Source organism: Halichoeres trimaculatus, unplaced genomic scaffold, assembly GCF_033239565.1.
Source record: "Halichoeres trimaculatus isolate MK-OKI-2021-1 unplaced genomic scaffold, fHalTri1.1 fHalTri1_scaffold_14, whole genome shotgun sequence".
Lineage (NCBI taxonomy): Eukaryota > Metazoa > Chordata > Actinopteri > Labriformes > Labridae > Halichoeres > Halichoeres trimaculatus.
In genome coordinates this window covers 10,977,842-11,003,959 of record NW_027437192.1, presented here as the reverse complement: position 1 = coordinate 11,003,959, position 26,118 = coordinate 10,977,842, and the positions used below count along the sequence as shown (strand labels likewise).

Sequence of the window (26,118 nt, the reverse complement as noted above, 5' to 3'; positions counted from 1 at the left end):
GAGACAAGACAAAAAAAAGGGACATACTAAACTGGGAACCCTCCTAAAAACAAGTAACAAGAAATCCAAAAAGATGAAAATAAAAACAAGATAGGAAAAAAGTTGTCAGTTAGAGGAAAAAAGAACAGAAGAATTTGCTGTAAATGGCCAGAACAAAGAATAGTGTATTGTATAAAGCAACCCAACAACAACAGCAACAACAACAGAGTTCAGATTAACTAGCATGAAAAATTATGGAGGAGTAAAATGAATTGTAGGACTCTGGAAGCACATGGGAAGACAACAAAAATAGTGAAAGGGCACAGTTGAAGAAAGAAAAACTGAAAAATTGTTCATATTAATTTTTTTTAACAGGGCACTAAAGCACTTTTATAAAATGTCCTCATAATTGACATTAATATGGCATTAGGCTCAAAATGTGTTTAGCTACTTTGGAAAACTATAGCATCTAGCCACCTGTCTTTCTGAAGACTGCACTTTTTCTAAATTATCATAAAACTCCCTCATTAACTTCCGTTTTCTACCTTCTGATTTATGATTCAGAACATTCCATTAAAACGAGGCGCAGACATGTTGAATGAAAGCCTGCAGGGTTCAATTTTATCACCTGGACAGACGCAGAGGCTCTCAGTGCAAACAGAGGGAGTGAAAGGGAAGGAGGACGGCTCAGGTGTCTCCACGCCGTGTGCGGTTTGGTCGGAAGTTTCTGTGTTTCTCAGCAGAGGGGATGTAAATTTTAAATTCTGACGGTTACACTTTCGACCGTTTAATTCTTGCACGTGCACATGAGTTGGCTTCACTTTTTAACGGTGAGAGGATGAACGACGACACGACGCGGACTGTGGAGAACAGAGGGGAGAACAACCCGGCTAACGTGAGTGAGAAGCAAACTGAGCTTTAACGTTTGTGTAAAACTAGAGACAAAAATCGAAATAGACTCAGGGTAAAACTTTAGACGAACGGTTTTCGTGTGTGTGTGCTTTACCTTGTGTTTATCCTTTGGGGAATTTAGCTCACTTTGCTGTTCTTGTAGTGTCACGGAAAACATCAACAAAGACAGAGTTGACACTTGAGCCCTGTTCTTGGTCACAACTATTTTATAGTTATGGAAGTTTTCAGTTGGCTATGGCAAGTTTAAAGTAAGTTTAAGACCACACTTTTTTGAGTGAATGCTAACTGTAATGACGAGCTTCTGTTTTTATCTCTGTGTTTAAACTGTCCCTCAAAGAAATGGTTTAAAGATTAACAGCAAAGATATGAGGTCTAACTTTGTGTCAAAAAATGAGGCCAAAAAGTGATATAATTAGTAAGACAATTGGTCAAAACAAAACTAAACAAAAAACTCATAATATGGCTTTATTTCTTTGAGAAGAGAAAAAGATAGCTGCTTTGAAAACCTCCTAAGCCTGCTTTACAATTAAAAACTCTGTACTTCCAGAGTCCAAAATCCCTTCTTTTTGAGAACATAATACAAGACATAACACAACCTTAACAAGTGGGTCTGAAACTTTGGCTGAAAAACTTCCACTGAACACCTGTCTAAGTCAAGAGAAAGACAGTTCTGTTAAGATGGTGCACGAAATGAAAACACACGCTAACAAACTGTCTTCTTACTGGTTATGGGAATCCAAAAATTGCTAGCAAAATTGCATACAGGGCTATCATTAAGCTGCCTTTTTGTTTGTTAGCAGCAGCAACACCAGGGTTCCCGGATCCTTGAAAAGTCTTAAAAGGCATTGAATTCATAACTCTAAAAATAAGGCCTGAATTGGCATTAAAAAGTCTTAAATCCAAATTTCAAAAGTCTTAAAAATTTGAACACATTGGTTACATTTATGTTAGTTTGAAGTAAAAAAAAAAAATTAAGTAACATTTATCTTTTTTTCTAAATAATTTCCTGATTACTCTTGTGGTAACATTGTGTAATCACAATAGTGAAACTAACAAAACAGTGATGTGGTTGCACCAGGAACTTTAAAAGCAGATGCATGTCTTGGTTCTACCAAGGGTGCCTGGAAATAGAAAAAAATGAGGAAAAATTGGCAAAAGAAAATCCAAAAGTGGCTTAGGAAAATTGATTATGGCAGCAAAATTGAGAATTAAATTTGACATTAAAATTCAAAAACCATGTAAAAATTCCAAAAATGGTTGTGACAGTAGCCAAAAAAGATGAATGGGGGCAAAATAGGCATAAAGTTGTAGTAATGGGGTTTAAAAAAGGCAAAAAGTGATGCTTTTTGTAAAATAAACACTGGGTTAAAATTGCCTCCAACCCAGGTAATTCATGTGGTGTTTATGTTTGTTAGTTTTGTTTCAATTGTGGTTTGTTGTCGACTTGTTTTTAAATTTGATTTCTAACACCATTAAAAAAGTCTTGAAAAGTCTTAAATTTAACTTGCCTTGAGCTGTAGGAACCCTGAACACATGCACTGTTAGATATAAGAGCTGATAGCTAACTAGCAGCTATGTGTAGTTATTTACACCTGTTATTAAAATCCATAAATGCTGAGTTGAGGATGTTCATCAACAGGGCTGATGTTGGCTAACACCAATATGCCGATTCATCCTTAAAGTCAAATTCTGAGCTTTAAAGGACAAACTTTTCCCACTTTTGATATTTCTGTTAGATGAGGGCTTAGGTCTTATTAAATTCAGCAATTTATGCCAATCCTCTCACCATAACCAGCTGTCAGTTGTTGCAAACTGAGCACAGTTTGTGCCAGAATGCAAATAAATGGGGTTATTTTTGCATTTATGACCCTGTGTCTTACCCTGTAAGAAGTCAGCAGTGTGGAAATATATGAAAACTTCAAAGGTTAACATTCAGTGGAACACAGTGCTTTAACTAAAGCAACTGAGGAAAAAGCTGCTGCACTGAAGAAACAAACTAACAATGAAAAAAAGTAAATAAAAAAGACGGATACATATTGGGATATTGAGGGAGCTAAAGGCCAAAAAGATCACAGAAAGTGGTTGAATTCATTACTTTGGACATCCAGATTTAAAGTGTACATTTTACAGCAATAATGGCAGGACTGGATCAAGCTGCTTCTGTATTTCCACAAATACAAGTATTCCTTCTGAACTCTGTATGGGCTGGTTAATCGATATTAGAAAAATCAGTTCAAGATTAAGGGCCAAAAGAAGCTGATCAGGAAATCCCTAGTTGTGAGTCAGAAATCTGACACAAATCATAAGAGCTGACCTAAACTAAGAAATAAGTTTTCATTACTTTAGTCCATTTACATTTGTTTTATAATCTAACTAAGAGAAAAAAAAAAATATATAGAAATAAAGAATGAAGTTGTCAATGATTGTCATGTGAAAATATCTAAATGCATATTTTCTTAATGAGTAATTTTCTCCGCACTGTTGTCTTTTTTATATTGGCCGACCAAACTTTTATTTATGTTTTAACATGACAGATGTGATTAAAAAAACATCATGTGTTTAATTTAAAAGCTTAAATTCAAAGAAGTGTTGCTCCAAAGTGGTTTTCATGGCATGATGAGGATGAAGGCAAACTGCCAATAAGCTATCAGGGAACCTCTCATACGCTTTGATTAGAGCCTCTGGCAACAGTTAGTCAGTTTGAAATTAGGGCAACCTGGGACAGAATTTAGTCTTGGTTTATTTTTAAGACATACGAGAAACTGAATAACTCAAGACACCATTTATGAGTTATTTTTGAATTGATAAAAACAAACCAATCAAGGTGCAAGTGTGCCTGCTGGATTACACTGTTGAATGTCACCTTGTTGTATCTGCAACATGGACTTTTCCCCAGCATGTGTCACTGTGTACACAACTCTTCTGCTGTAACTTTAACCTGTTTATAGAGTTTGTGTTGAGCTTACAGTGGAATATGCTCTTTATGTTTACATATGAAAAGCAGAGTTGCTGCTTTTTAGCTGCATTGTTCTGAGTTTTTGACTGAAAGTGATACTGGTACATGTTTTTGACTCACTAAAGCAAACATGAGCATCAGAAATACATTTAAATACTCTTAACTATTCATTTTTCATCATTCAAAACCACTGCCTAGGGGTGTCCCATAAGGAAATAAGAGCATAGAAACAGGCTTTATTTACATTACAAAGCAAAAATACACAGTGAGTGTTTCTGTTTAAAGAAAGCAGGGTATTTGTATTTGTCAGAAAACACAACTTTTGCACGTATACGGGCCAAGAACAGCAAAGAGGTAAAAAGGTGTTGCTTTTGGAACAAGTAGAGTCCTGAAATTTGACTTCAAACAGCATTAGAGGTTGATCTAAGCATTACCCTTCAGCCATGCTTTAATGATTTAAAAATAATAATAATCAGGGCTGTACAACAATTAGACCTGAGTCATCCACAATGTTTATTGGTCTGCAGTCAGTTGCCAACTTATTATATTCAATCATCCAAATTTGGATAAAGCTAGGTTGAGTTGGGCATTTCCAATATGGTCGCCATCCACAATGGGCTTCAAAACTGCAAGCAGAAACAAATCTGTGAAGTCACTGAGACTATATCTTTTTATCATACAGTCCATTGTTAAATCTGTCAGCCCCTGATTTAATATTTCAGTCCTTTCTTAGGGATAACATCCGGTTAGTGAAAATGAAGCCTATGCAGAAGTGCTAAAAGTTGCTGTTCATCGAGAATCCTCATGAGGCTGGCTGCAAAAAAAAGACCGAAAACCACGTTGACACCATAGACTGTATATAGAGTGGACAGTGTCCGCCATTTATCATTGTATGGTTTTGAAGCCAAAACATGCCCGTCACAGGCGCAGCCATTGTAGCAGTTGTGCAGCAATTTTTTTTTTTTCTTTCAGGAGTCTAATCACTTCTTAACTCTACCTCCAGACATATTTTACAATCTCCCCAAAAAATACACGAGAATGGCAGCTGTCAATCACCGTTAGACGTTACATGAAGTCTTGTTTTTAACCTCGTATAAAGAAACTTTTCAGAAAAAAAGAGGACTTGAATACAGGACAGCCAAGTGACATCTTCAAATCATCACAACAATCGGACATGAGAAACATTTTTACGAGGAGTATCAATTTTTTTTAAGTTTGACCACAGCCCATCTGGAATAGCTGGACAGCCTGATTTTTAAACCTATACTGTAGCCAGCCACCAGGGGGAGCAGTTTTTGTGGAGACCTCACTTCGAGCCAGGCCAGCGGACGTCTTTATTTTTTACAGTCTATGGTTGACACCAAGCCAATAAAAATTTTTTTACAGCATTTAAAAGCACGTTGATTTCACTATCGACACGCACTGTAATTTTTTTGTAACTCGGCAGTTTGGAAGTTTTTAGGACTGTTTGACTGTCCATTGGAGACACAGCTTTGGTCATGTGATTGACAGGCGCCCTGTAGCTGTCCGAAAGGAAACTCACAGCCGATATCATGTCAAATGTGGCTGCATCTGCGGATCTGCTTCATTTCACGGTTTCAGGAACAGATGGGTGACTTCGCAAAAGGCTCTGTCAATATTTTATACAGTCTATGGTCCTTTTTAGAACTTTCTTAACCTCCTTTTGACTTGACTGACATTCCGTAACGAAGAAATTCTTACCAGGTGTTCCTCAGAATAATCAAGAAAGTGCCAGGACTTGTTTGGCCAGGTGATTAAGTAGAAGTATCCCATTCATTTTCAGTGACAGATTTCTGTGGTATTTACCTAACCATTATCAAACCATTTATCTAACTCTGCTACATGTAACCCAGTTTGTGCATAACCTGCCCTTTACTTTCAGTTTGTTGCAGTGAAGTCACTCTCTCTTCCTAGAGACCAAAGCATATGAGCTGTTGATCAAAGTGGCATTTGCAAATGGAAGGTCAAGCATTGCATAACATTCGATCATGGCCACAGGAAGTCGTTGAAGGCCATACAACACAAGTGAAAAGAGTTCCTGTGGTATGGGCGTCAAGAAGCTGGCACGAATGAACAGATCATTTGTTTATACACTGTCAGGAAGTGGAGAAATAAAATCATGCCCAGACGAAAACGCTGCAGATGAGGTTTTGGCAGCTGCCAGCTTTGAGCAGATCAAATGATGATTAAAGAAAATTGAAATGATTAGAGGAGTCATGTCAGGACTTTGCCTTCCCTCACAGTTAGTGGGTCACATTTTGTTTCTGACCTTGACTGTTACATGAAGATGGTCTGCATACAATCGGGTTTATGCAATGAATTCAGCAATTCTTTTTTATAGCACTGACTCTAAAACTAACTCCCTGTTCACTTTTTCTGTTTCATCCTGCGGTCTCCCTGTAAACACGAGCTTCCTCTTTTGTAACAACCATTCCCCGCCTTCAGCATCTAGAACAGTTTTAATTGTTTTTGCCTGATATTGACAAACGATATGTAGGTCAGTGTGTTCCTAGCGTGAGAACAAGAAGAGCAAGTATAGATGTTGACGAGACAAGTATGTAATTAAGATTGCTGGGCTGGATTATTGTGGCTTTTTGGCAGACCTACACACAGTTAAAATGAGAGGATCCACTTTGAGCTCTTTGAGTGTCGCTCACAGTCAAACTGACAGTTTGCAGTGTTCATGTATCAACACAGGATTAATGGTGGAGAAATACAATGTCCAGATTTCTTGATAAATAACAAGATTTTCAGAATGCTCTTGAGCTCTGTGATATCAAAAGCCCATCAAATGTCTTGAATTGTCTCACTGTCATTCCAGAAAGATGTGAGATTTTATCTGTTTATAGCCTGGTTTGACCCAATACTGATGTGGCCGCGACTGTGGGGAGCACAACACTTGCAGTACTCCTCCCAAACCCATGAGGGCAGTGTGGTCAGTAAGACCCCCTGTTTCCTGTCCTACTACATTTCCTGTGCTACATTTGAGAGGGCATGCTGGAAGGGAAGGCGCGTAGGGTTTTGCAACAGACAAGTGCTACACAGACCTGTAGACGAAAGCCTGGTTTGTACCTCTGTGTTAGCTCCAAGGAGCAGCATCCGGTTGGTAAAAATGAAGCCTATGCGTGCTAAAAGTTGCTGTTCCTATCGAATCAGCTTGAGGCTGGCTGCAGAAACGCCGAAAGTTTTGTAAAAGAAACGTAAAAAAAACTTGCAATCATTGCTAGGTGCCTGTTGACTAAGGCTGCCTCCTGCGGCAGCTCTCTCTTCTTTGTCCGTTTCTTGTAATTTTTTCGTCTCTTTTTCGTCATCTTTGTATTTGGAGTGGATCATTACCTTGTATGGTTCATTGTTGGTCATGGACACCAAACTTTTTGTGGCTTCAGTGATATTTTTACTACTTTTGCTCCTGTGTTTGTCTGGAGATTCTACATGTAACCATGGCTGCAGTGTTTACATGTGAAATCAGCTGTTAGCAGCCTGTAGCAAGTCAATGCTAACTGGTGTAAGGCTTGATGATTTCCCTTGAGGTGAGGACGACATGCTGGTTCTCGGGTGTGAGCTGGGAGGTGACGACGTGGACTTGTCCTTACAGCCATCGTTGTTGGGAACGTGGGATCTAGCTACGGTGGGATGGACGAGCCAGCTGTGCTGGCCCAGCGGCAGAGGGGGTGCTGGAGGGCAGAGTGGCATATTATTTCACTATTGGCACATTCTGTATGGTGAGTGAATTCTGTCTAACTCAGCGGTTTGGAAGTTATTAGGATCGTTTAATAGTCCAATCAGAGACACCGCTCAGGCCATGTGGCTGGCGGGCGACGCTGTTCGAAAGGAGACCCGTGGCTGGCGTCATATCAATGTGGCTGTGTCTGTGGATTGGCTTCATTTCACAGTTTTAGGAACAGACGGGTGACATCGCGGAGGCTACGTCCATGTTTTATACAGTCTATGGTTGGCTCTAAAAGGCAGAGGCCAAGCACTCATGAGCACTACATTTGTCTGCGCAATACTCCTCCAAAACACATGAGGGCAGTGTCATTGGTATGATTGGATCGTCTGTTTTTGTAAGAATACAGTGAAGATGAAATGTATGGCTGATGTGCGGCAATTCCAAAAATGTAAATACAGGAAACACAGTCCTCCTCAGCTGACCAATCACAGGGCTTGCAGTAAGCGTTGTTTTGATGTGTAGTAACATTTGGGAATAAGTGCATATGAGGCTATGCATATAACCTTCTTAGGTGGATAAGATCTATGCAAACCTACAGAGTTGGCTATGTTGTTTGTTCAATATAGAAGTACAAACCAGGCTTAAGAAGAAAGCGAAGAGCGAAGAAACCAGGCACTGGCTACATTGTGTGCCCCATGTCCAGCTAACTGGATTCCTCAGTCCTCCCAGTTTCTTCTCTATTGTCCTGTCACACCAGTAATGCATTAAAAACCTTGAACAACATGCTCAAGAAGCTCAAAACTTTCATAAATGTGTGATTTCTTAGAGAATTAATCGAGTCACTAAATCTTTAATTAAAAAGTTGCTCAACAGTTTTTAAACTATGTTACAGCTCCACAAAAAAAGAAATCAGGAAAAGCAGCAGATTCACTTACTGAAAACAACTGTAACAATCTTTAAACAGCAATGGAAACAGAAGTGACTGAGGGATATCCTATAAAGTTTCCACTTGTGTGGTACTCTCTGACAAACACAGGCATGATCATTTTTGGAGTTTGCGGTTTCACTTTTGTTTGCACAGTTTTGTTTACACTGTACACACTCCTGTGCCAGAGACTCTTACATAAAGACGCTTCATTAATCGTTGTTATGTAACTCACAGCACACATTCCTCAGGGTGCTGCTAACTACCAGTGTCACCACAGGCCGGATTAATGGAGCCGTCTTCATTCCACAGTTTGATCTCTTGGTCACTGATTGTCCTGGGTCCATGTGCTGGTGTATATTTACAATGTACTGAATGCTCTTTGACTACTCTAGATGTTTACATGAGGGGACACATTTCATTTTTTACTAAATTTCCATAAAAATATAGGAAAGAATTATGAATCAGACTTTGTGTGCCACCATAAGAATATTAGCACAGCTTGGATTCAGCATACACTAACTTCTTTGTGCAGGACTGTGTATGACATAATGGGCAAAATGTTCCCTCCAGTTCTTTCCATTGTGTACTTGGCCTTGCAGTCCTGCAGGGGAGGCTAACAGCTATGAGGCTCCTCGGGCTGGCACTGCAGCTCTGTGACTGGAGGAGAAAAGGGTTGGGCAGCCGGTGGAGCCTCACCCTGCCATGTAAGGCAAAACGGCAGAAGCTTCCCACGTACTTAGTCACACACACAGTCAGAGTCAGTCTGGATCACAGCTGCATGAACATCACCACGAAGGGTCCCTCACTGCTCCATCTGTCCAGGTAGATATCTTCTATCGAGGTCCGTCACAGAAAGATTGGGGTTTATGTTTGGGTTATGCTGGGTGAAGTGCTTGATGGGACTTGTGGTTTGTAGTTTTGTCTGGTTTCTATGGGTGTTGTGATTCATTTGGGCAAGTCCTCATTGTGAAGGTGTCATACTTAAAACAGAGAGATAAAATCTTTAGAAAAGATTAAATCACTTTAAAAAGAAAACACTGAAATAAAAACAGACTTTTAATTACATTTTTTAGTGGAGAAAGCTCTCAACACTTTTTTTTGTTGAATTTGAGTTTGTGTGAATCTATCTTCGTTTTTTCCTTTTGACAAAGACTACCTAACTGAAAACCAAGTTTGTCAGACAAAACTGACTTAAAACTCCTTAAAGTTGCATCTGATCGTCAGCTACTCTTCATACTCCATGAGAAATGCTTTGGTGTTGGTTGTGTTGGTAACACATACTGTTGCTATTAATCATAAATGGAGGAGTACATAATTACCGGGCGTGACATTTGATTGTTTTTGTTGCCAGACCTGCTGATATCTGCTGTCTTTGAAGTGTTTTATGATGTTTCTTATCGTCTGTGATATGTGCACTGGTGTTGCGTGGTAATACTTTGTTTTGACTGCACCTGGTTGTTGATGGATGGATTTCCCACCTTGCTGGGATCTCTGTTGGCACTAGAATTGGAATTTGGAGACCCGTGTTGTGGCAGAAAGTGATGAACGACCCCTGAACGTACACCAGTTTTATTCTCAGCTGTTTGAGGAATTTAGCAGAAAGACTTAAATCATTGCATCTCTAGTTTGCCTGTGCAGCTGTTATGTCATTTCCAAATCAGTAAACTACACTCAGGGTTAGTGATGGGTCAAAATATTTATCAGTAATGTTGTGTTGTCCTGGTTCATACAAGTTATTTATTGTATAACAGGCACCAATATTGATGTATAGATTTTTTTTCTTACAGTTTGGCTCACCCTGCCATCACCTTATGACTCTTTTTGGTAGCACTGATAATACTAATTGCTCACTTTACCTTTTAGACTTTTGTTTTTTTTCTTTCTTGCATTTTATCAGCACGGTCAATGATCACCACAGACTTGCTGCATTGTAATGTTGTTATAATGAAGGGTAACTGCATCGTGTCGTATTGTCTTGTATTGGTTGTGTGATGTCACTAACTGCATGAGGGTGCTTAGTAATACAGAGTTGGGCAAGATGCCATCACGAACCACGGTAAAAACTGAAACTTAAGCAAGTGTTTATGCCTTATTTCAAGATATTAAAAGATACAAATGACGACTAAATAATAGTGTTTTTCTGGGCTTGTCAAGTGAATGTGGCTCATATAAAGAATTAAAAGAGTTTTTTATTACCAAAAGTAAGACATAAACATTAATTTAGATTTCAGTTGTAAACATGAGACACAGTGTGCTGATGTGGTACCAAGGCTGGCGAATACAATGTATCATACAGTGTTGTTGCTTTTTCACTCTGGATACCTCACTGCCAGAGATAAAGAGATACTGTTTGCTTTACTGCGCCATCATCTACTGCATTACATCATCCAGGTCTCCTGCTCTGCTTCACTCTAACCTGTACTGTTTTTCTGAACTCTTCTCTGAGCTAACGCTTATTTTACCCTTTATTCACTACATATTAGGGCTGAACAATTAATTGATTGTAAATCGAGATCGCAATGTAATAGAATGCAATTTTCAAATCACAAAGGCTGCAATCAGAAAAAAAAGTTTCATGTACACAGACCTGGAGGGAATATAGTAACTTGTACTTGTTCTCCCTTAAAACAAACAAAAGTCAAAAAAAAAAATTCTGGCAAAAAAACTGTGGGCTACAAAGATCAATCCAGTAGATCGTAGAGCCATACCCCTTGGTCACTTCTTTCTGTACGGTTTGTTACTCTTACTGACAACTGGAGGTCAGTAAAAGTTCACAGTGTTCTTTTTTCTTTTTCAATTAAGAAATGCAAAAAAGACATGTTTAAATGCTAACAGTATCTTTTGTTGGTTATTCATACTATAAAATGACTTAAAACTTGTGTTAAGTGAATAATGCAGAAGATAAACACCCCCCCAAAAAAATCTTATGCTAAATCACAATCGCAATATTGATCTAAAAATATCGCAAGTAGATTATTTTCCAAAATCGTTCAGCCCTACTACATATTGCTGTAACACAGCTCTGCAATCACTCATACTTTGCTAATATCAGCAATGCAGGCTCAGAGGTAGAATGACTTGGCTCCACCATTACACCTATGTTGCATTTGCGTAAATGACACGCAATGAACTTGCAACCAACTACATGTAAACTCAAGAAACACCTTAGCGTCTTTCATTTGGAAGATTTTTAAGATCTCAACTGGAACTAAAAAGTTACATTAAGATTCTAGATATGGGGTTAAAGTCACTTTTTGAGCAAGTATGTTAGACATGTTGTAACTTTTTGTCACATCATAGTAGCAAACTTTGATAAGAAAACAAAAAATTTGGAGGCCTCAAGTTAAGATGTTTGTAGGAAATGATCAAATTGTTGGGTTTTAGTCCCACCAATTCTGAAAGGAAGCCTTTATTATTTGTAAGCACGTCCATTAGTAATGAACAAAGCAGTGAGTTGACTTGTACTACACTGTTACTATTGTTATAAAAAGAACAGGCAACAAAATGCATCTCATATACAGCTCTTGCGAAAAATTATCTATATTCACTTGGCATGAGTTTGCACCATTTTGACCCATCAGATTAGCAGATCAACAGTGTTTTTGAAAAGTTAGTAAAGAAACACTGGATCAGGGTTAAAGAAAAGCAACAGACTCTCGCTCAGGCTTTTTTGTTTTATTTATTTCATATCATTTTTTGCTAATGCTGCTAAGCTTACGCTAACCTAAGGTGTATGTAGCATGTGGACAGCTCCACACCTCGTGACTCCCCTGAAGACAGTTAAGCGTTATTATGCTCAGAGCTGTCCAAAAAATGCAAAGTATTTAACCGCATTGGGTTTGTCTTTGATCTTATCAAGCTCAGTGAAAACATCAATCATAGCATGAATAAAATAACAACTGAACACTTTAACTACCCCTGTTGATGTATTACCCTTATGTGCACCATATTAATAATAAAGACATGAACATCACGCCACCTTTCAGCCTTTTTCTGTGTTTTTCTTCCATCATTTGTGGTAACTCCTGGAAATCACACAAAGATGGATATTACGTGTTCCCCGAGCTGCTCAAACAAGCCTGGTGAAGCGGCACTTAAAAGTTTTCCTGCTTTGCCTCAAGACTGGAGGCAGATAGATACTGCACTCTAAATGCACCAAGCAGATAAAAGGGCTAATCACATTATGGATGTCAGGAGTTCTAGTTCGCACTTGCCTACGCAGCAGAAAAGAAATGTTTATCAGAACGGAGCAGAAGAAGTAAAACTCCTTCGTTTTCGTAATTGAACACATGTTCTGACCAAGGTCTGTGGTTTTCTGTTCAAACGTACAAAAAGAGTTCGTGACATTTTAACTGGACAAGCTAGCACAGCTTAAGTAGGCAGTGATTCAAGGTTTAATTTTACCCTGGAACAAGATAAAATGTGTAATAACGCCTGATGAACACCTTCTACAGGAGTGGTTCATAATCAGCTTCTCTTTCAGACATAATCACTCTATGAAACTGTTTCCAGGAGCTCAGCAGTTTGATTCAAAGGAATAAAGTTCAAAGCGCTTTGTCTTTGAAGCATGTGGAAGCAAACAGAGGTTGCCCTGTCTTTTAATCCCACAATCAGTTTTATTTCTTCTGGGTATGAAGTGCAACAGAGGACCTCTTCAGGAAAGTAGATCTACTCGGAGGCATCGAGTACTGCACATGAAAAGCTCGCACATGGCACAAGTCAGGCCCCCGGAGAATGACCTGATGCTGAGAGCAAGACTCAGTAGTTGTTTACTTCTAGGGAAAAAAAACAGATTAATATCTAAACTTTACTCTACAGTGTTATTTGTTTTGAAAGCTTGAAATGTAAGCGTGTCCGTGGAGTCTTCCACAGAATCGCGTGTGGTGGATCTACAGAACATTGTGTTTCTGTTTACAACCATCACCTCCCAGGGCGTGTCTGTCCCACAATCCTCTTTTAGAGAGAAAAAGGCCCTCGAGCCGCTCCTCCCTCAGATCACAGAGCCAAATGTCAGCCCGCTTGTCACCGCCGTAGATTTGATGGTTTTCAGACATCGCAATTACACACAAAGAGCTGCCACTCAGGCTAAACCATTGAGCCTGTGTTTGACTCGCAAAGGTTGCTGACGTGAGAAACCAAATGTGCTCTCCACATGCAACGTGCCGGGCTGCCTCGCTTTGTTTTTGAGCCATACGTTACTGTACTGAATATGTGTCGACATGAATCACTGCAGGCATGTTCACACACACTCTGAAGCTGTAAACTGTTTCCAACTGTTCACACGCAGGTCTGCTCTGTGTCACAGTGGAGTGACTAAAAACACACACACATGCTGTGACATAACTGAGGGTTTAACATTGGTTTAGTCAGTTGAATTTAGATTAAACCCAGAAATAACGCTTGATACCCTCCTCTTCTATCTCCCATGGGAGGTTACACATTTGCATCAAATTGAACAGAGAAAATTGAAACTATCATGATTCATGTTGCCCAACACCACATGATTGCTCACTGCCTGATATCATCAGACACGCAGCAGAGTGCAGGTGTAAATTTTGGGCTGCTGTGGTTAGTAAAGTACAGTGAGTTATCACACACAGTCGAGATACTGAACCTCGGTTTCCTGATGACTGGTATCTAGCGTGAATCTTGATGATGGCACTGCCTCGGTGTTACTCAGAAGTTGGATCTGAAACAAACCTGTGGAGAAAAATACCCAACAACAACGTATGACGCTAAAGTTCTTCCTTGGTATAACCGTCTTTGTGTTGACATGTTGAGTCGATAATTCACAGTTGCTACAGTTATTGTTCCCACATTGTCATCATACTTTGAGTTAATAACACTGTGTGGTATTCAGAGAACGCGTCACAGCCTCTGTATCATTACTGCTCGGTAACCACAGACGTCCTCCTGACAGGGAGGGTTCAGAGGCGTGTAAAGATGTGGCTTCATTACCTGTACGGTTCATACCTGACTGTGTTGTTTGAGAACATGTCTCTGCACCCACTGAGTGACAGGCAGAGAAAGACGTGACATTTTAATATTTAATGTACTCAAAGGGCGTGAGTGTGAAGTATGCTTGGGAAAACGATACACGAGAGGGTGAATTTATTCAAAACTTTAGATAATACGTTATGCATTTCATAATCAACCAGCGTCAGAAATAAACCAGACAGAAAACACAACAAAGCACCAATGATAAGCATTTCAGGTCAAAACACTGTTTGGTAGTCTGCTAACTTTTCCAGATTATTCTAATATTTTATTCTCGCAGACGTAAGGAGACAGAGCTCTATTTAATCACTGTGCAAAGTAGTTACAGGCAGGTTAGATAGGAAATATGAATAGATATGATCTTCATATATATTCTAATTTAACTTAGCAAAGTTTGCTCATAATCCAATCCTCTTTTTTTGTGGAAATTTCTTCCAGAACTTGTTGACTCCTTTGAGAACTTTGCGTATTTCTCCAGCTCTCACAGTCCCACACCTGTTTTGCCGCCAACTCAGACTCAAGCGTCCTCATGTAATTATGTTATTAAGTTATTATGTAATTTTTTTGTTCTTGAATTTCAAAAAGCAGCTTTCAAATGTCCTACAAACACTGTCTGGTGGTTATATCACTTCAAGAAGCAGGGCTGGTAAAAGGTGGGATAACAGTCACATGAACTACTCTATTTTTTATGGACATGCATCGATCGATCGGTGCCAATTTCCTTAATTTTGGGGGATCGGTGATAAGCCCATCCTTACATATGAAACTGATCTTAAATACCTCCAGGAAGGTCTGACAGCCAGCCATTGTTGCTCTGAGACCTAAAACTCGGGACACTTTATTGGTTGTTTAAGTTAAAGCATAAAGATTTTATTGTTTCAAGGGAATTGTTCAATGATTTTCAATAAACTAAGATTGGAACATTGAAGGTTTATGCTGTCAGTTTTTATAAATAAGAAATGAAAATTGGTATCGGCCCAAACCGGTATCGGCAGGTCAGGCTTTTTAAAGATTGGTGATTGGCCAGAAAGCTGTGATCAGTGCACCCCTAATTTTCTACTTTATGAATTTAATTTGATTAAACAATTGTTCACATATTTAAAAATCACCACTAATCCCTTCAAACAACTTGCACAATATATAAAATTTAGATAGAATGTTTAATCTGTCAGCCAATTAACCATCATCAGCTGATACCTGTGCTCACAGGGCTGCTTTAATGTAACAAACAAATCATGACTGCAGACAGTCTTGTAAGTTTCGCTGCAGTGGAGCGATTCTGACATCCCCACCGGGTCATTTAATGGTTTTTCCCTCCTAAATGACAACATATCAAATCTAAAAAAATATTCTAGATGGTGTTTAATATAAATCCTGTTATGATATAAAGAATAGTAGAGCTTAACATTGCTTCTTAAACAAATATCAGTCATGTTCTGACACCTACAGCACAGCCCTGTGTGTTTCCCTGTTTCTTGAAGTAACTAAAACTACATTAAAACTCATCACTGGATATGATAAATAAACACATTTAAATGAAACTTGCATGGAATTTATTTTTTTGAAAAAAATGAAACAGAAAAACACAACATGGCATCAGCCATCAGCTGACTGCTCTAATTATCAGCAATGAAAACAGGTACCAGTCCATCACTATCATTTCAAACATGTCAAATCAAACTTTTATTTCTTTATTTCCAACCAACTTTAATGTATATATAAAACATGAATCAACATACAGCTTAGGAAAGGACAAGGTGCTACATTTGTTTGCATGACTTATGACAGGGGAGCAACATCTGTGTGTTTAACACCTGCCTGTGCAACTTGTAAAAATACCTGTTTTACTTCAAAAAGGGAGAAAAAAAACGTAGTGGATCCTGGAAAACACTTTTTATGAGCCACGTTCCCACCTGTGTAACACCTGGACTGTACCTGTGCTGGAGAAAATAAAATCGAGATGCAAGAGGGGATTTGTTTTGTTTTTTTTGCCCTTAGCTAAGTGCTAATAGCACGTTTTCACGACACTGTGGCACAATCTGACCTGAAACACCCCTGTAGGAGGGACCTCTTCTATTCTTTATATCGAGTAATACTTGAAAACACACACACACAAAGGAGACATTTGCTGATAATGGAGTCCAACTTTCTACAGGACACTTTGTTCATGGATATTAAACTATTATCATTTTTTCCATTCAAGCTTCTGGCCAGATTGCTCTCTAATTAAATCAGTTGCTGACACCCACATAGTATAATAAGGCCAAATGATCATAGCACCCAGAGGTATAGGTTTTGTTGTTGGCACCCGCCCTTCATAATGACTGATATACCAATTAAGTCTTGACCTCGTTCTCGTTAGGGCGGAGACGCTGCACGCAGCAGCTCTGGGACATTCCCAGACATACAGAAAAGAAGTATAAGTACCCGTACAAGAGTACGCACACGAAACTCAACAAAGAGGCCCTGGATTAAGTGTGACTAAAGCTGGTAGTAAGATAAAATCTCTATGTTACATAACTCACCTGTACATGGACTTTTTACCTGCACCTGGAATAGATTTCTTGTCAAAGAGCCTCGCCGTTTGTTTTCTTTGCTCATTCAAAGTTAAAGCAAAATGGTTTGTTTAGAGCCGTACTTCAACACACTTACCTGGGAGTTGCCAAAAGAGGATTATGTGTTATGTCAACGCAGGTATGTGTTTGCTTTGGGGAAAGGTTGTGCCTCCTTTTGATGGTCAGAAGGTCAGCCTGGTTTAAGGTCCAGACATTTTTTTAACTCCCTTTCCTGGTTTTGCATTTTTAAAAATCTGTGAAAGAAGTTTTTGACTCGATGAAAATCAGTTGGCAGCATTGTTTGTTTTATAGTTTTGAATAACTTTGCTTGAAGTAAGAGAGGTTTGTTTTGTGATTAAGAGCAATAAACTCTTTAAAAACAGAAGAGATGATCTTACAAGCCGTCCATGGTTGACAGTCTGCAGTGTGAGGCAAATTGGAGGTGATGAACTTTGATGACAGTAAACAACGCGCACTTCCTGTGAATTCTGCTGAAATTAATAGGACTGTTCCCATATTACCAGGAATAACCAGTGTCTGTGATAGAGCAACAAAAGGTGATTCAGTAGAAGATAGCAGCACATCAAAGAAAACAGTTTTTAAAAGAGAAGAATGCATGAAATCAAGAACTTAATACAACATAATTACATTACCTACCGTAAGAAACAGGCAAACCCACATAAAAGAGTGAAATTTGAAGCTCGTGGGCAGTTTTTCGCCGGTTATGAAACAGTTGACATTCATACTGATGGACCGTTATGACTCATAGACCCAAACAAAGACCATCAACAACAAAACTGAAACTGCTACAATGTGGTAAAAGTTGTTGTAAAAACACTCGTCAGAAGCACAGGACAGGATCAGGGCGCCAAACTGGAGATGGTATGAAGTCAAACTTGCAAATAGAGTGAAAACCAACCAACTTCTACACATTTCAGCATCAAGTCTACATTATGAAATTAAACAGATGTTAAAACGCACAGAAGCAAAGGAAGTTTCCTGCTTCCTAGTATCTGTACGACTTCCTGATTTAGGCTTATGTAAGTTTGATTTTGAGGTCAGGATGACTGTGCAGACTATTCCCCATCATACCTAAAAAATAGCTCTGCTGTAGGAAAAAACTGATCAACCAATCCAAAGACACACAAACAGACAAAAAAATGCAAAAGAAACTTAATTTAGCTGATCGGTGAAAAATTACATGACTTACAGTATGTGCATTTATTGCTGTGTATGCTGCCTTTGATACCCTGTTATCCTGGCTTCATCACCTCAGGAATCTTGTGGCAATAAAGAAATGTGTAAACAGATCTTTTTTTCTGTTTACATGGTTTTATGTGAAACTTGACTTCTATTTTTCTTTATATTAATAAAATACTGAATGAAATATGTGATTGTGTAGATTGGAAGGCATTGTGCAACCCCATAAAGTGTTTTACCATAGAATAGACTTAAAAAAAAAAAAAAAAAAAAGGGAAAATACAATAGAAAGAATAGAGTGCACATACTGACACGCCTTATTTAAATGTCATATATCTGCAGATCTGAAAGAGAAAATTAGAGATAATAGAAACTATTACTCTGGAGAATCAAACTAGAAAACAGTAGAAAGAACAGACTGACTGAATGAAATGTGGCACACTTCCCCCTTGGAATAAAATACTACAGGAATTGGGTCATCACATGCTGTTTGAATTTTCCTGAATGTCTTGTCTGAGTAAAAACTTTTTTTAAAGCTTTTAATCTTTTAATGAGGTCGCCAAAGCAAACATGAAAAACTCACAATCACATGTCTGTTTTTGTTGCCAAGGCGACATAGTTGACTTGAGAGTGACTCACGAGCCACTGGGGTTCTTTTATAGTGTTGGCATTTTTGTCCTTGACTGAACTGAACTGGTTTCATTTTCTCCTTTGAGCGTAGTGGAGTGTTTTTTCTTCACTGCCAGACTCTGTCCTGAGGATTCAGTGGAAACGTCTCCTCAGTGGTGGTTGCTAAGCGATACAGTGTAACAGTGTGGCATCCACACAGAAACTTCAGTGTAGGGAAGTTTTATGGTCAAAGTACCCGGTCCCATCATGCTCCGCCCTCTTCTCGCTGATGACTTTCATATTGAGCCCCTCCTTTTTCTCTCTTGGCTGTTTTACTCACAATCCTCTGCTCCATCTACTCACTCAGTTCCTCTTATCCTCTCATCTTTCAGGACCGATGCAGGCAGCTTAGACTCACTCTTCAAGACCGGGACCAGTCAGGCTGTACCTCAGAGCAGCACAGCAGCAAGGTAAGAAATAAAGGAAGGGGAAAAAATGTTCTGTAAATTACTGGATGGATCTTTACTCAGTGTGTTGTCTTCTGGATGCAGGAGAGCAGCATAGCAGTAGTGCTGCCACACAAACAAGAGGAGAAGGAGGAAACACCAGAGTTCATCACCCCCACTGAAGACAAAGTTGAAGTCATTAAGGTTTGTTGGCTTGTTATCTTTGTTTACACTGAAACCCAGTCCGGACTAAGTGTTATTCTGCTCCTGTACGCTCTCTTAACACACTCAGTAACTCACTTTGTCTTCCAGGTTTTCCTTGAATCTCGTCAAGAGACAGCAGAGAGTGTCAGGATGCTGACGGATGAGGTGACACAGATTCAGGAGGTCAGTGTGTGAGAGCCCGGCTGACATTTAAACAATGAGTCAACATTTGACTGCTTAGTGGCAAACATAAGAGCGTTTATGTTTGTTTGACGACAATCCAAAACATGTGGGTGAAGTCAGGTGACGGGCACTCTGTGTTCCTACATAACTCTCCTCTTTTAATGCTTTTGTTCCTAGGTGAGGTACTGTCTGAAGACTCTGAGGGAGCAGATGGCAGCAAGGCAGAACACTAACAATAACAAGGTACACACCCTCTGCTACAAGGATAAAGACTTTTTCTGACTTTGGCACCTGGCTGAAGAAAAAAAAAAACTCTGAAAATTTTTGACTTCAGCTATAATCCCTACCCTACTGCTTTTATCTTAGTTCCAGTGTTTGCACATTTTTTTTCGTATTAATAAAGCTCCTGTGAGAAGTTTTAGCTTGTGGTTCAAGAGACTGAAATCCCTGTTGATGACCAAAAAAAAACAAAAAAAAAAGTTAAAACTATACTAATACTGACTGAAATCTGACAGGGAGTGTTAGACCAGGGGGATTAGCCAAACAACAGTACTTTTCACATTACACAGCAGCAATACTTAAAGAGTGACACATTTGACTGATATCAAGAATGACTTTTTACATATGTACTGGACAGGATCAGCTAGGATCCTTTTTGCCACAGAGGGCCCCAAATAGACACTAATCAAAAGTTCCTTACAGTAGCTTTAACCCAGATAAGTCATGTAAACTAGACTAAACTCAAAAAGAAGATAAACATGTTGCATTATAACAAAATGTGTTGAGAAAGCAACAGCCAATACAACCTGTTTTTATGGGTAACAAGGCAGAAATTGCTTTTTCAGTGAACTCTGAGATATTTCTATCTATGTCCATATTTACTTGTTTTGCAATGCAGCTTCCAAACAATGCTCAAGAAGTGCTTCAGCCTCTGCCAGACAGCTTATACTGCCAACTATATAAGATTTATTTCCAAAAAGAGCCACTACCTCTGCTAACTTGCCACTTCTGTTTTTTCAGTATCCTGTCAACGGCTTCAGAGTCAACATGCCCCGAAACCAACCAGTCATAACAAACGGCAACACTCTTCTCATTGAGTCTGATGGTCAGGTAAGTTTGTCACAATCCAGCCTTCTTAAATGTCCCAAGAAGTGTTTTTGCTGCTTGTAAAAGAACCATGGGGAGTGGCAGACAACTATTTTAGATGCAGTGAATGTTAATGCATTCAGATTTTTATTTTAAAAGAGGTCTGAAAACTCACATTAGTAAACTCCCTGCTGCTGCACTGAGGAAAACAAACACTGATGACAAAGCGAACACACACACACACACACTACACACACACACACACTACAGTATCATGTTTCTCGTGTATTATACCAGACTCAGCACAACAGCACATCTCCTGTAACAAAACACCCAAGAAAGTAGTGTGAGAGCAGAGAGGGACTGTGGCTCTCCATACACACCAACCTGCACATGAGGCACATAGGTGATCAGGGGTCCGTTTACACTGCCCTCCATACATGAAAAGTGAATCAGTGAAAGGTATTTAGCCTGCCTGAAAGTCATCTTAGAGATAGAAGATAAACTCTCACAGTTGAACAAACATCCAGCTTCTTTTCTAACACCCCTGTTACCTCAGGCTACACCAAACATCCATTTAAACAAGCAGCAAATGGCCTCTCTTATCTGTTTGTCAGCTCCCACCTTGCCCTCAGGTTCAAGTGCTCTGCCCAGTTAAGCCTAATTGAGTGTGTCACCCTGTGTCTGCCGGCACTTTCAGGATAATCAGGAGGAGAGTGTGAGGCTCAGGGAGGCGACCAGACGTCTGTACGCCCAGCTGAAGGAGATGGAGAAGAGGCACCAGGAGGAGAGAGAGGCGCTGCAGGTCTGTCTCACGAGATGAGAGTAACATGACACGGTTTCCTGTCTGCTGCGATGACTCACTGCACCGCTGCTGGCTCACCCACTGCTTTAATCATCCTCATTATCAGTCGTATCTTTGGGTTTCATCCTGTGATCTACTTCTGTTCAGCAAACTCAAGCTTCAGGACATGTAGGGATGTCACACACAGACTTCCTTTGTATCATCAGCTGATCTGTTTGTAGTGTTCTGCTCGTGTTGTGCTCTTTTAATTGGGTTAGTGGCACAAACACTTTTACACAATTTCTTCTTGAATCTGTTAATTTAATACAGTGAAACAGCAAAAATAGAGAAGGACTTTTTGAAATTATTTAGAGAACAAAAAGAGGAAGTATTACATAAGAACATTTCAGCTTCTAACACAAGCTGTACATTGAGATCTATTAAGCTTTACAGTGTAATTTTTTGCAGAGGGTTCATCAAAACCCTGAATTAACAGTTACCCCTAAACAACCCTTACTGCAGGAAAAAAAATGTGCCAAATTTCTCTTTTTCTTTTTTTAATTCATTCATTTATCTGTGTGTGTGTGTGTATGAGTTTATTACTCTCAGAAGGATCAAATAATATTTTACTCATATTATTTGCTGAGAAAAATAGTTCCTCTACCATTTTTAAAGCTAACTGATCCTGTTCTTGGGACATTGTGGTTCTGCTGCTCTCATCTTACATCTCCTTCAGCGTCCATTGCTGCAGAACTGAAATCTAAGCAAGTGTTTACGTCTTATTTCTAGTAAAAAACATCTTATCAGACTGAATATGAGTCAGAATAAAGTCGTCTGTCAAGATATAAAAGTCCAAAATGAGGCAAAAATTGTTTAATCTTTCACTTTCACTCCTTTTAACCCTTCAACTTTTAGTTTTTAAAGGCAAGGGATATGAAGTCTACTTACTTCTTAGAGTGAGAAAAGATCTGCCAATGAGATTAAATTTCTAATAAATGTGAATGTAGCCCATTTCAAGGCTAATGAGAAGTTTTTCTTGAAAGATAACAAACACTTGTTTTTTTAATTTTTATTTTGTGTAAATATCTTAAACAATATCATCTAGACTAGTTTGTTTGATTTTATCTTAGTTTAGTTTAGTTTAGTTTAACAAACATGGCCGACTTATTTCTGTTTTGCCTCTTCTTACAGGCCGAGTCAGACGAGTATCGCATCCGTCTGGCGGAGCAGTCTGAGCGCCTTCAGAGGGCAGAGGATCTTTCTGAGGAGAGGGGCCAGCAGGTGGAGGAGCTGCAGAGGCTGCTGGAAAGCATGGAGACTGAAAACAGCAACCTCAAAGAAAAGATGGCTGCCGGGGAGGAAGAACTACTGCAGCTTCAAGCAAACAGAGGGCAAGGAGAGGAGAAAGAGAAGAGGTGTGATAAGAAATGAAATAATACAATCATCACAAATCAGCAACAGCTCTTGATCTGGTTTTAATGCTAACATTATTTTATGTACAAACTACATTTTGTTTCAACACCAACATGTTTTCGTGTTAACCTGATCTTTATTTTTAACCACAACACTGTCATTTGAACATTTAACATCAGACAGTTTCTGGTGAACTTTTTTCATTAGATCAATCAGACATTGGGTTTCAACATTAATCAAGTGCAGTTTGACAACAGTCGAGCATCAGGATGAATGTCGATCAAGTATCAGATTTTGCATCAGTCTAATGCAGCATTTAACATTGAAACAACATTAGGTTAGGGTTAGTCACATGTCAAAATTTTATTTTGATCCACGTTCAGGTTAAAACATCAATCTATATCAGGTGTTGTCTCTGGATGAACCACCAAAATGGTCTTTAGTGGATCTAAGGTTAGGTTTTGACAAAAAAAACAACAACTCAGACCTAAACTTTCATCCTCCATTGTGCTTTCACCCCACTTCTGGTCAGTCTGTTGGGTTACAAGTCAATCCTGCATCATGATTTTACATCAGCCTTGTATCATGGTGTGTGATCAATCTGGGGTGTGTTTTATAAGTCAATCCAAGATCAGATTTTGACGGCATGCCCTGTTCAGTTCTAACATCACTTAAACTTTTGACTTCTAATCTTCTTCTAGTGTTAATTTTTAATGGCAAACCATGTCAGTTATTTCATTTTTTGATAACCCAAATAGCAGCTTGGTTTGATTTCAAAACCAAGCCAGAGTTGGACTCTAACTTTAAGTTTGAAAGTTTTGTTGCCAAGTTTACATCTATTTGAAGAATTAACCCATCATTGGCTTATGATTTCAATTTAACATCTGGTTTTACATCAATTTGACATCAGCAATGAATTTTGTATAAAATAAACATCATGACCCCTATACTCAAATTTTTAATGATAATATTGTTTATCTTGTATATTATCTTATATATTCTCTGTGCTTTATGTATGACTCAAACTGTCTTTAGCTTGACAGAGATTTATTTTTCTGCTTCTTCTACAGATGTGAGGAGCTGGAGAAGGAGGTGGCCATCCTGAAGGAAAAGATTCATCACCTTGACGACATGTTGAAGAGTCAACAGAGGAAAGTTCGCCACATGATCGAACAGGTACTAAAGCACACAAGCAGCAGGTCGACTAGCAACCTCAGGCATACACTCACAACCAAACACATGCACACAATTATTACAAAGGAGCCTCCCAGTGCCTGTAAACACACAGGAAGCCATTAATAGGGAAATTAGATTTTGAGGAGGCGGACACACAAAGAGCAATCGATTTAAGAGAGTGGAGCCGGCCTGACCGTGCTGTGAAATGAAACTCTCTAGTCATGAATAAGTGATGCTTCATCTGCTCCTGACCGAAAACTGAGCTTTGTGTTTATGGTGTTGATTTTTTCTCTGATACAGCTGCAGAATTCACGTACAGTCATGCAAGAGAGGGATCGAGTCATCAGGGATCTGGAGGAGAAGGTGGCTTTCCTGGAAGCTGAGGTAAGAAGCAATGAAATGCCACATTTAAGTCTGACCCAGCTGTCTTTGGACTTTGCTTTTCTATTACCTGATTTGTTTCTGCTAAAGCTAAAATGAGAGCACTTTACAAGAAGACAAAACTCCTTTTTCCATCACCCAGAAGCTGAATCTTAATTTTCTTTCTGTCTGCAGAACAAAGAAATGCATGACCACATGGAGTACTTCATGGGAGGTCAGGACCCTCCACCTCTGACGTCCTCTGAGAACAAGCCAGAGGTCGTTTACAGGTGAGTAAGTAGTTAACAATTAACACTTTTGGTTTTCTTCTTTTTCACAATATTTTACTCCTGAAAGGATCAACAAGTCATGCTGTTGTTAATTTTTAAAGAAACTGCAAAACTTATACGTTTCGATCTTCTCCCTCCTCACAGTAAAACGCTGACACCAACATCGTCAACCAACAAGGTCCTCCCGTTCATCAAAGTCATTGAGATCAAGTCTTGAACGGAACAGGGACCAACAGACTGGATGTAGAAAACATTGTAAATATATATTTAACTATCTATGGATAAAACACAAGTCTGCAGTGATTCAGAGGCTGGCTCAGCAGACCTCATGGTGACAAAGCACACTGGTCATCTCTTTGTACCTCATAGCTACTTTGTAAGGCTGATCTGCTCGCCTTTCCCGACTTTTATGTTTCAAAGAGAATCTAAAAGTAGAAAGTAATAAAGGATTTTAGAGCATCCTAAAAAGGAATCGAGGAAGGAGCTGTGCGATGTAAAGAATTTTGCTGAACTTCTGATGCACTTTGTTGGTACATTTTGAGTTCAGGAAACTTCTCTGGGCTTTAAAGTTTTCTACCTTCTCTTTTTTCCTCTACAGAATCTGTCTGTGGAAAATAATATTATGGGTCAAGATTGTTACTTTTTTTTATTGTGAAATTCTATTACACATCTAAAATGTTTAGTGTAGAAATAGTCTCATTGTTCTGAGTGTTGGATGAATTTCTTCGTGGCACAGCCTCCCTCCTGAGCGGCAGGGCTCAGGTCACATTCCTCAGTGCTTTGCACCACATTGCCAACGGCAGGCCTGCAGTTGTTAACATTGAAATATGACTTATGTTTAACTTAAATTTATGTTTCTCTGACATGACAGTGAGTTGAAATATCAGTAGTGGTAGTGCTTTTAAATAATTACTCTAGGGAACACGTGTTAGCAATTCTGTAGAAAATGACGAGCTATACTTAAGGCTACTTGTAAAGCTAGATGTTGGTTTGCTGCCAAGTTTTCTTGTAAATCCTACATTTCACTGAAATGTTGCTTGTTTGAAACACAGCTCTTATAAAACTGCTCTAATTCTCCACATACCTGCATTTTCAGTAAAGTTCTTGCTGTTTTTTCCTGTTATATGCTTTCTCTCGCAGTCCTGGATGGACATTTTTATAACATGTTAACTTTTACTGTGAACAATGTAGATAATACTCATTGAAGTTAAATCTGTTGCTTCTATTTAAATTTAATAAGTAAAGAAAACCTGTTTCTCTGTTTCTATTGCATTTCCTCTCTAACCTTGTACTGCCCCCTAGTGGAGATAATAAACAAATAAAGACGCTGAAAATGAAGAGGTTGGTTT

General features: G+C 39.0%; 1 protein-coding gene across 2 annotated transcripts; it reads left to right on the top strand.

The window, feature by feature from the left end:
- The first annotated feature begins 583 nt into the window (after positions 1 to 583).
- On the top strand, positions 584 to 26,118 carry tuft1b (tuftelin 1b). Of its 2 annotated transcripts, none has more exons than XM_074687683.1 (12): positions 584 to 874; positions 19,220 to 19,297; positions 19,379 to 19,477; positions 19,586 to 19,660; positions 19,838 to 19,903; positions 20,681 to 20,770; positions 21,447 to 21,551; positions 22,722 to 22,945; positions 24,014 to 24,119; positions 24,420 to 24,503; positions 24,675 to 24,769; positions 24,914 to 26,118. In XM_074687683.1, exons 1-12 carry the CDS (start codon positions 818 to 820, stop codon positions 24,984 to 24,986), a joined length of 1,152 nt encoding a protein of 383 aa, XP_074543784.1. In that variant the 5' UTR covers positions 584 to 817; the 3' UTR covers positions 24,987 to 26,118. The 2 variants fall into 2 exon arrangements, with proteins under 2 accessions (XP_074543784.1, XP_074543785.1); XM_074687684.1 differs by lacking the exon at positions 584 to 874 and adding an exon at positions 9,224 to 9,288.

Excerpts from the sequence above, each read along its gene's own strand:
- tuft1b (XM_074687683.1), top strand. The coding sequence starts at position 818 with ATGAACGACGACACGACGCGGACTGTGGAGAACAGAGGGGAGAACAAC. Across the intron at positions 19,478-19,585 it reads ACAAAGTTGAAGTCATTAAG|GTTTTCCTTGAATCTCGTCA; the intron begins GTTTGTTGGCTT and ends TTTGTCTTCCAG. Across the intron at positions 24,770-24,913 it reads AAGCCAGAGGTCGTTTACAG|TAAAACGCTGACACCAACAT; the intron begins GTGAGTAAGTAG and ends CCCTCCTCACAG.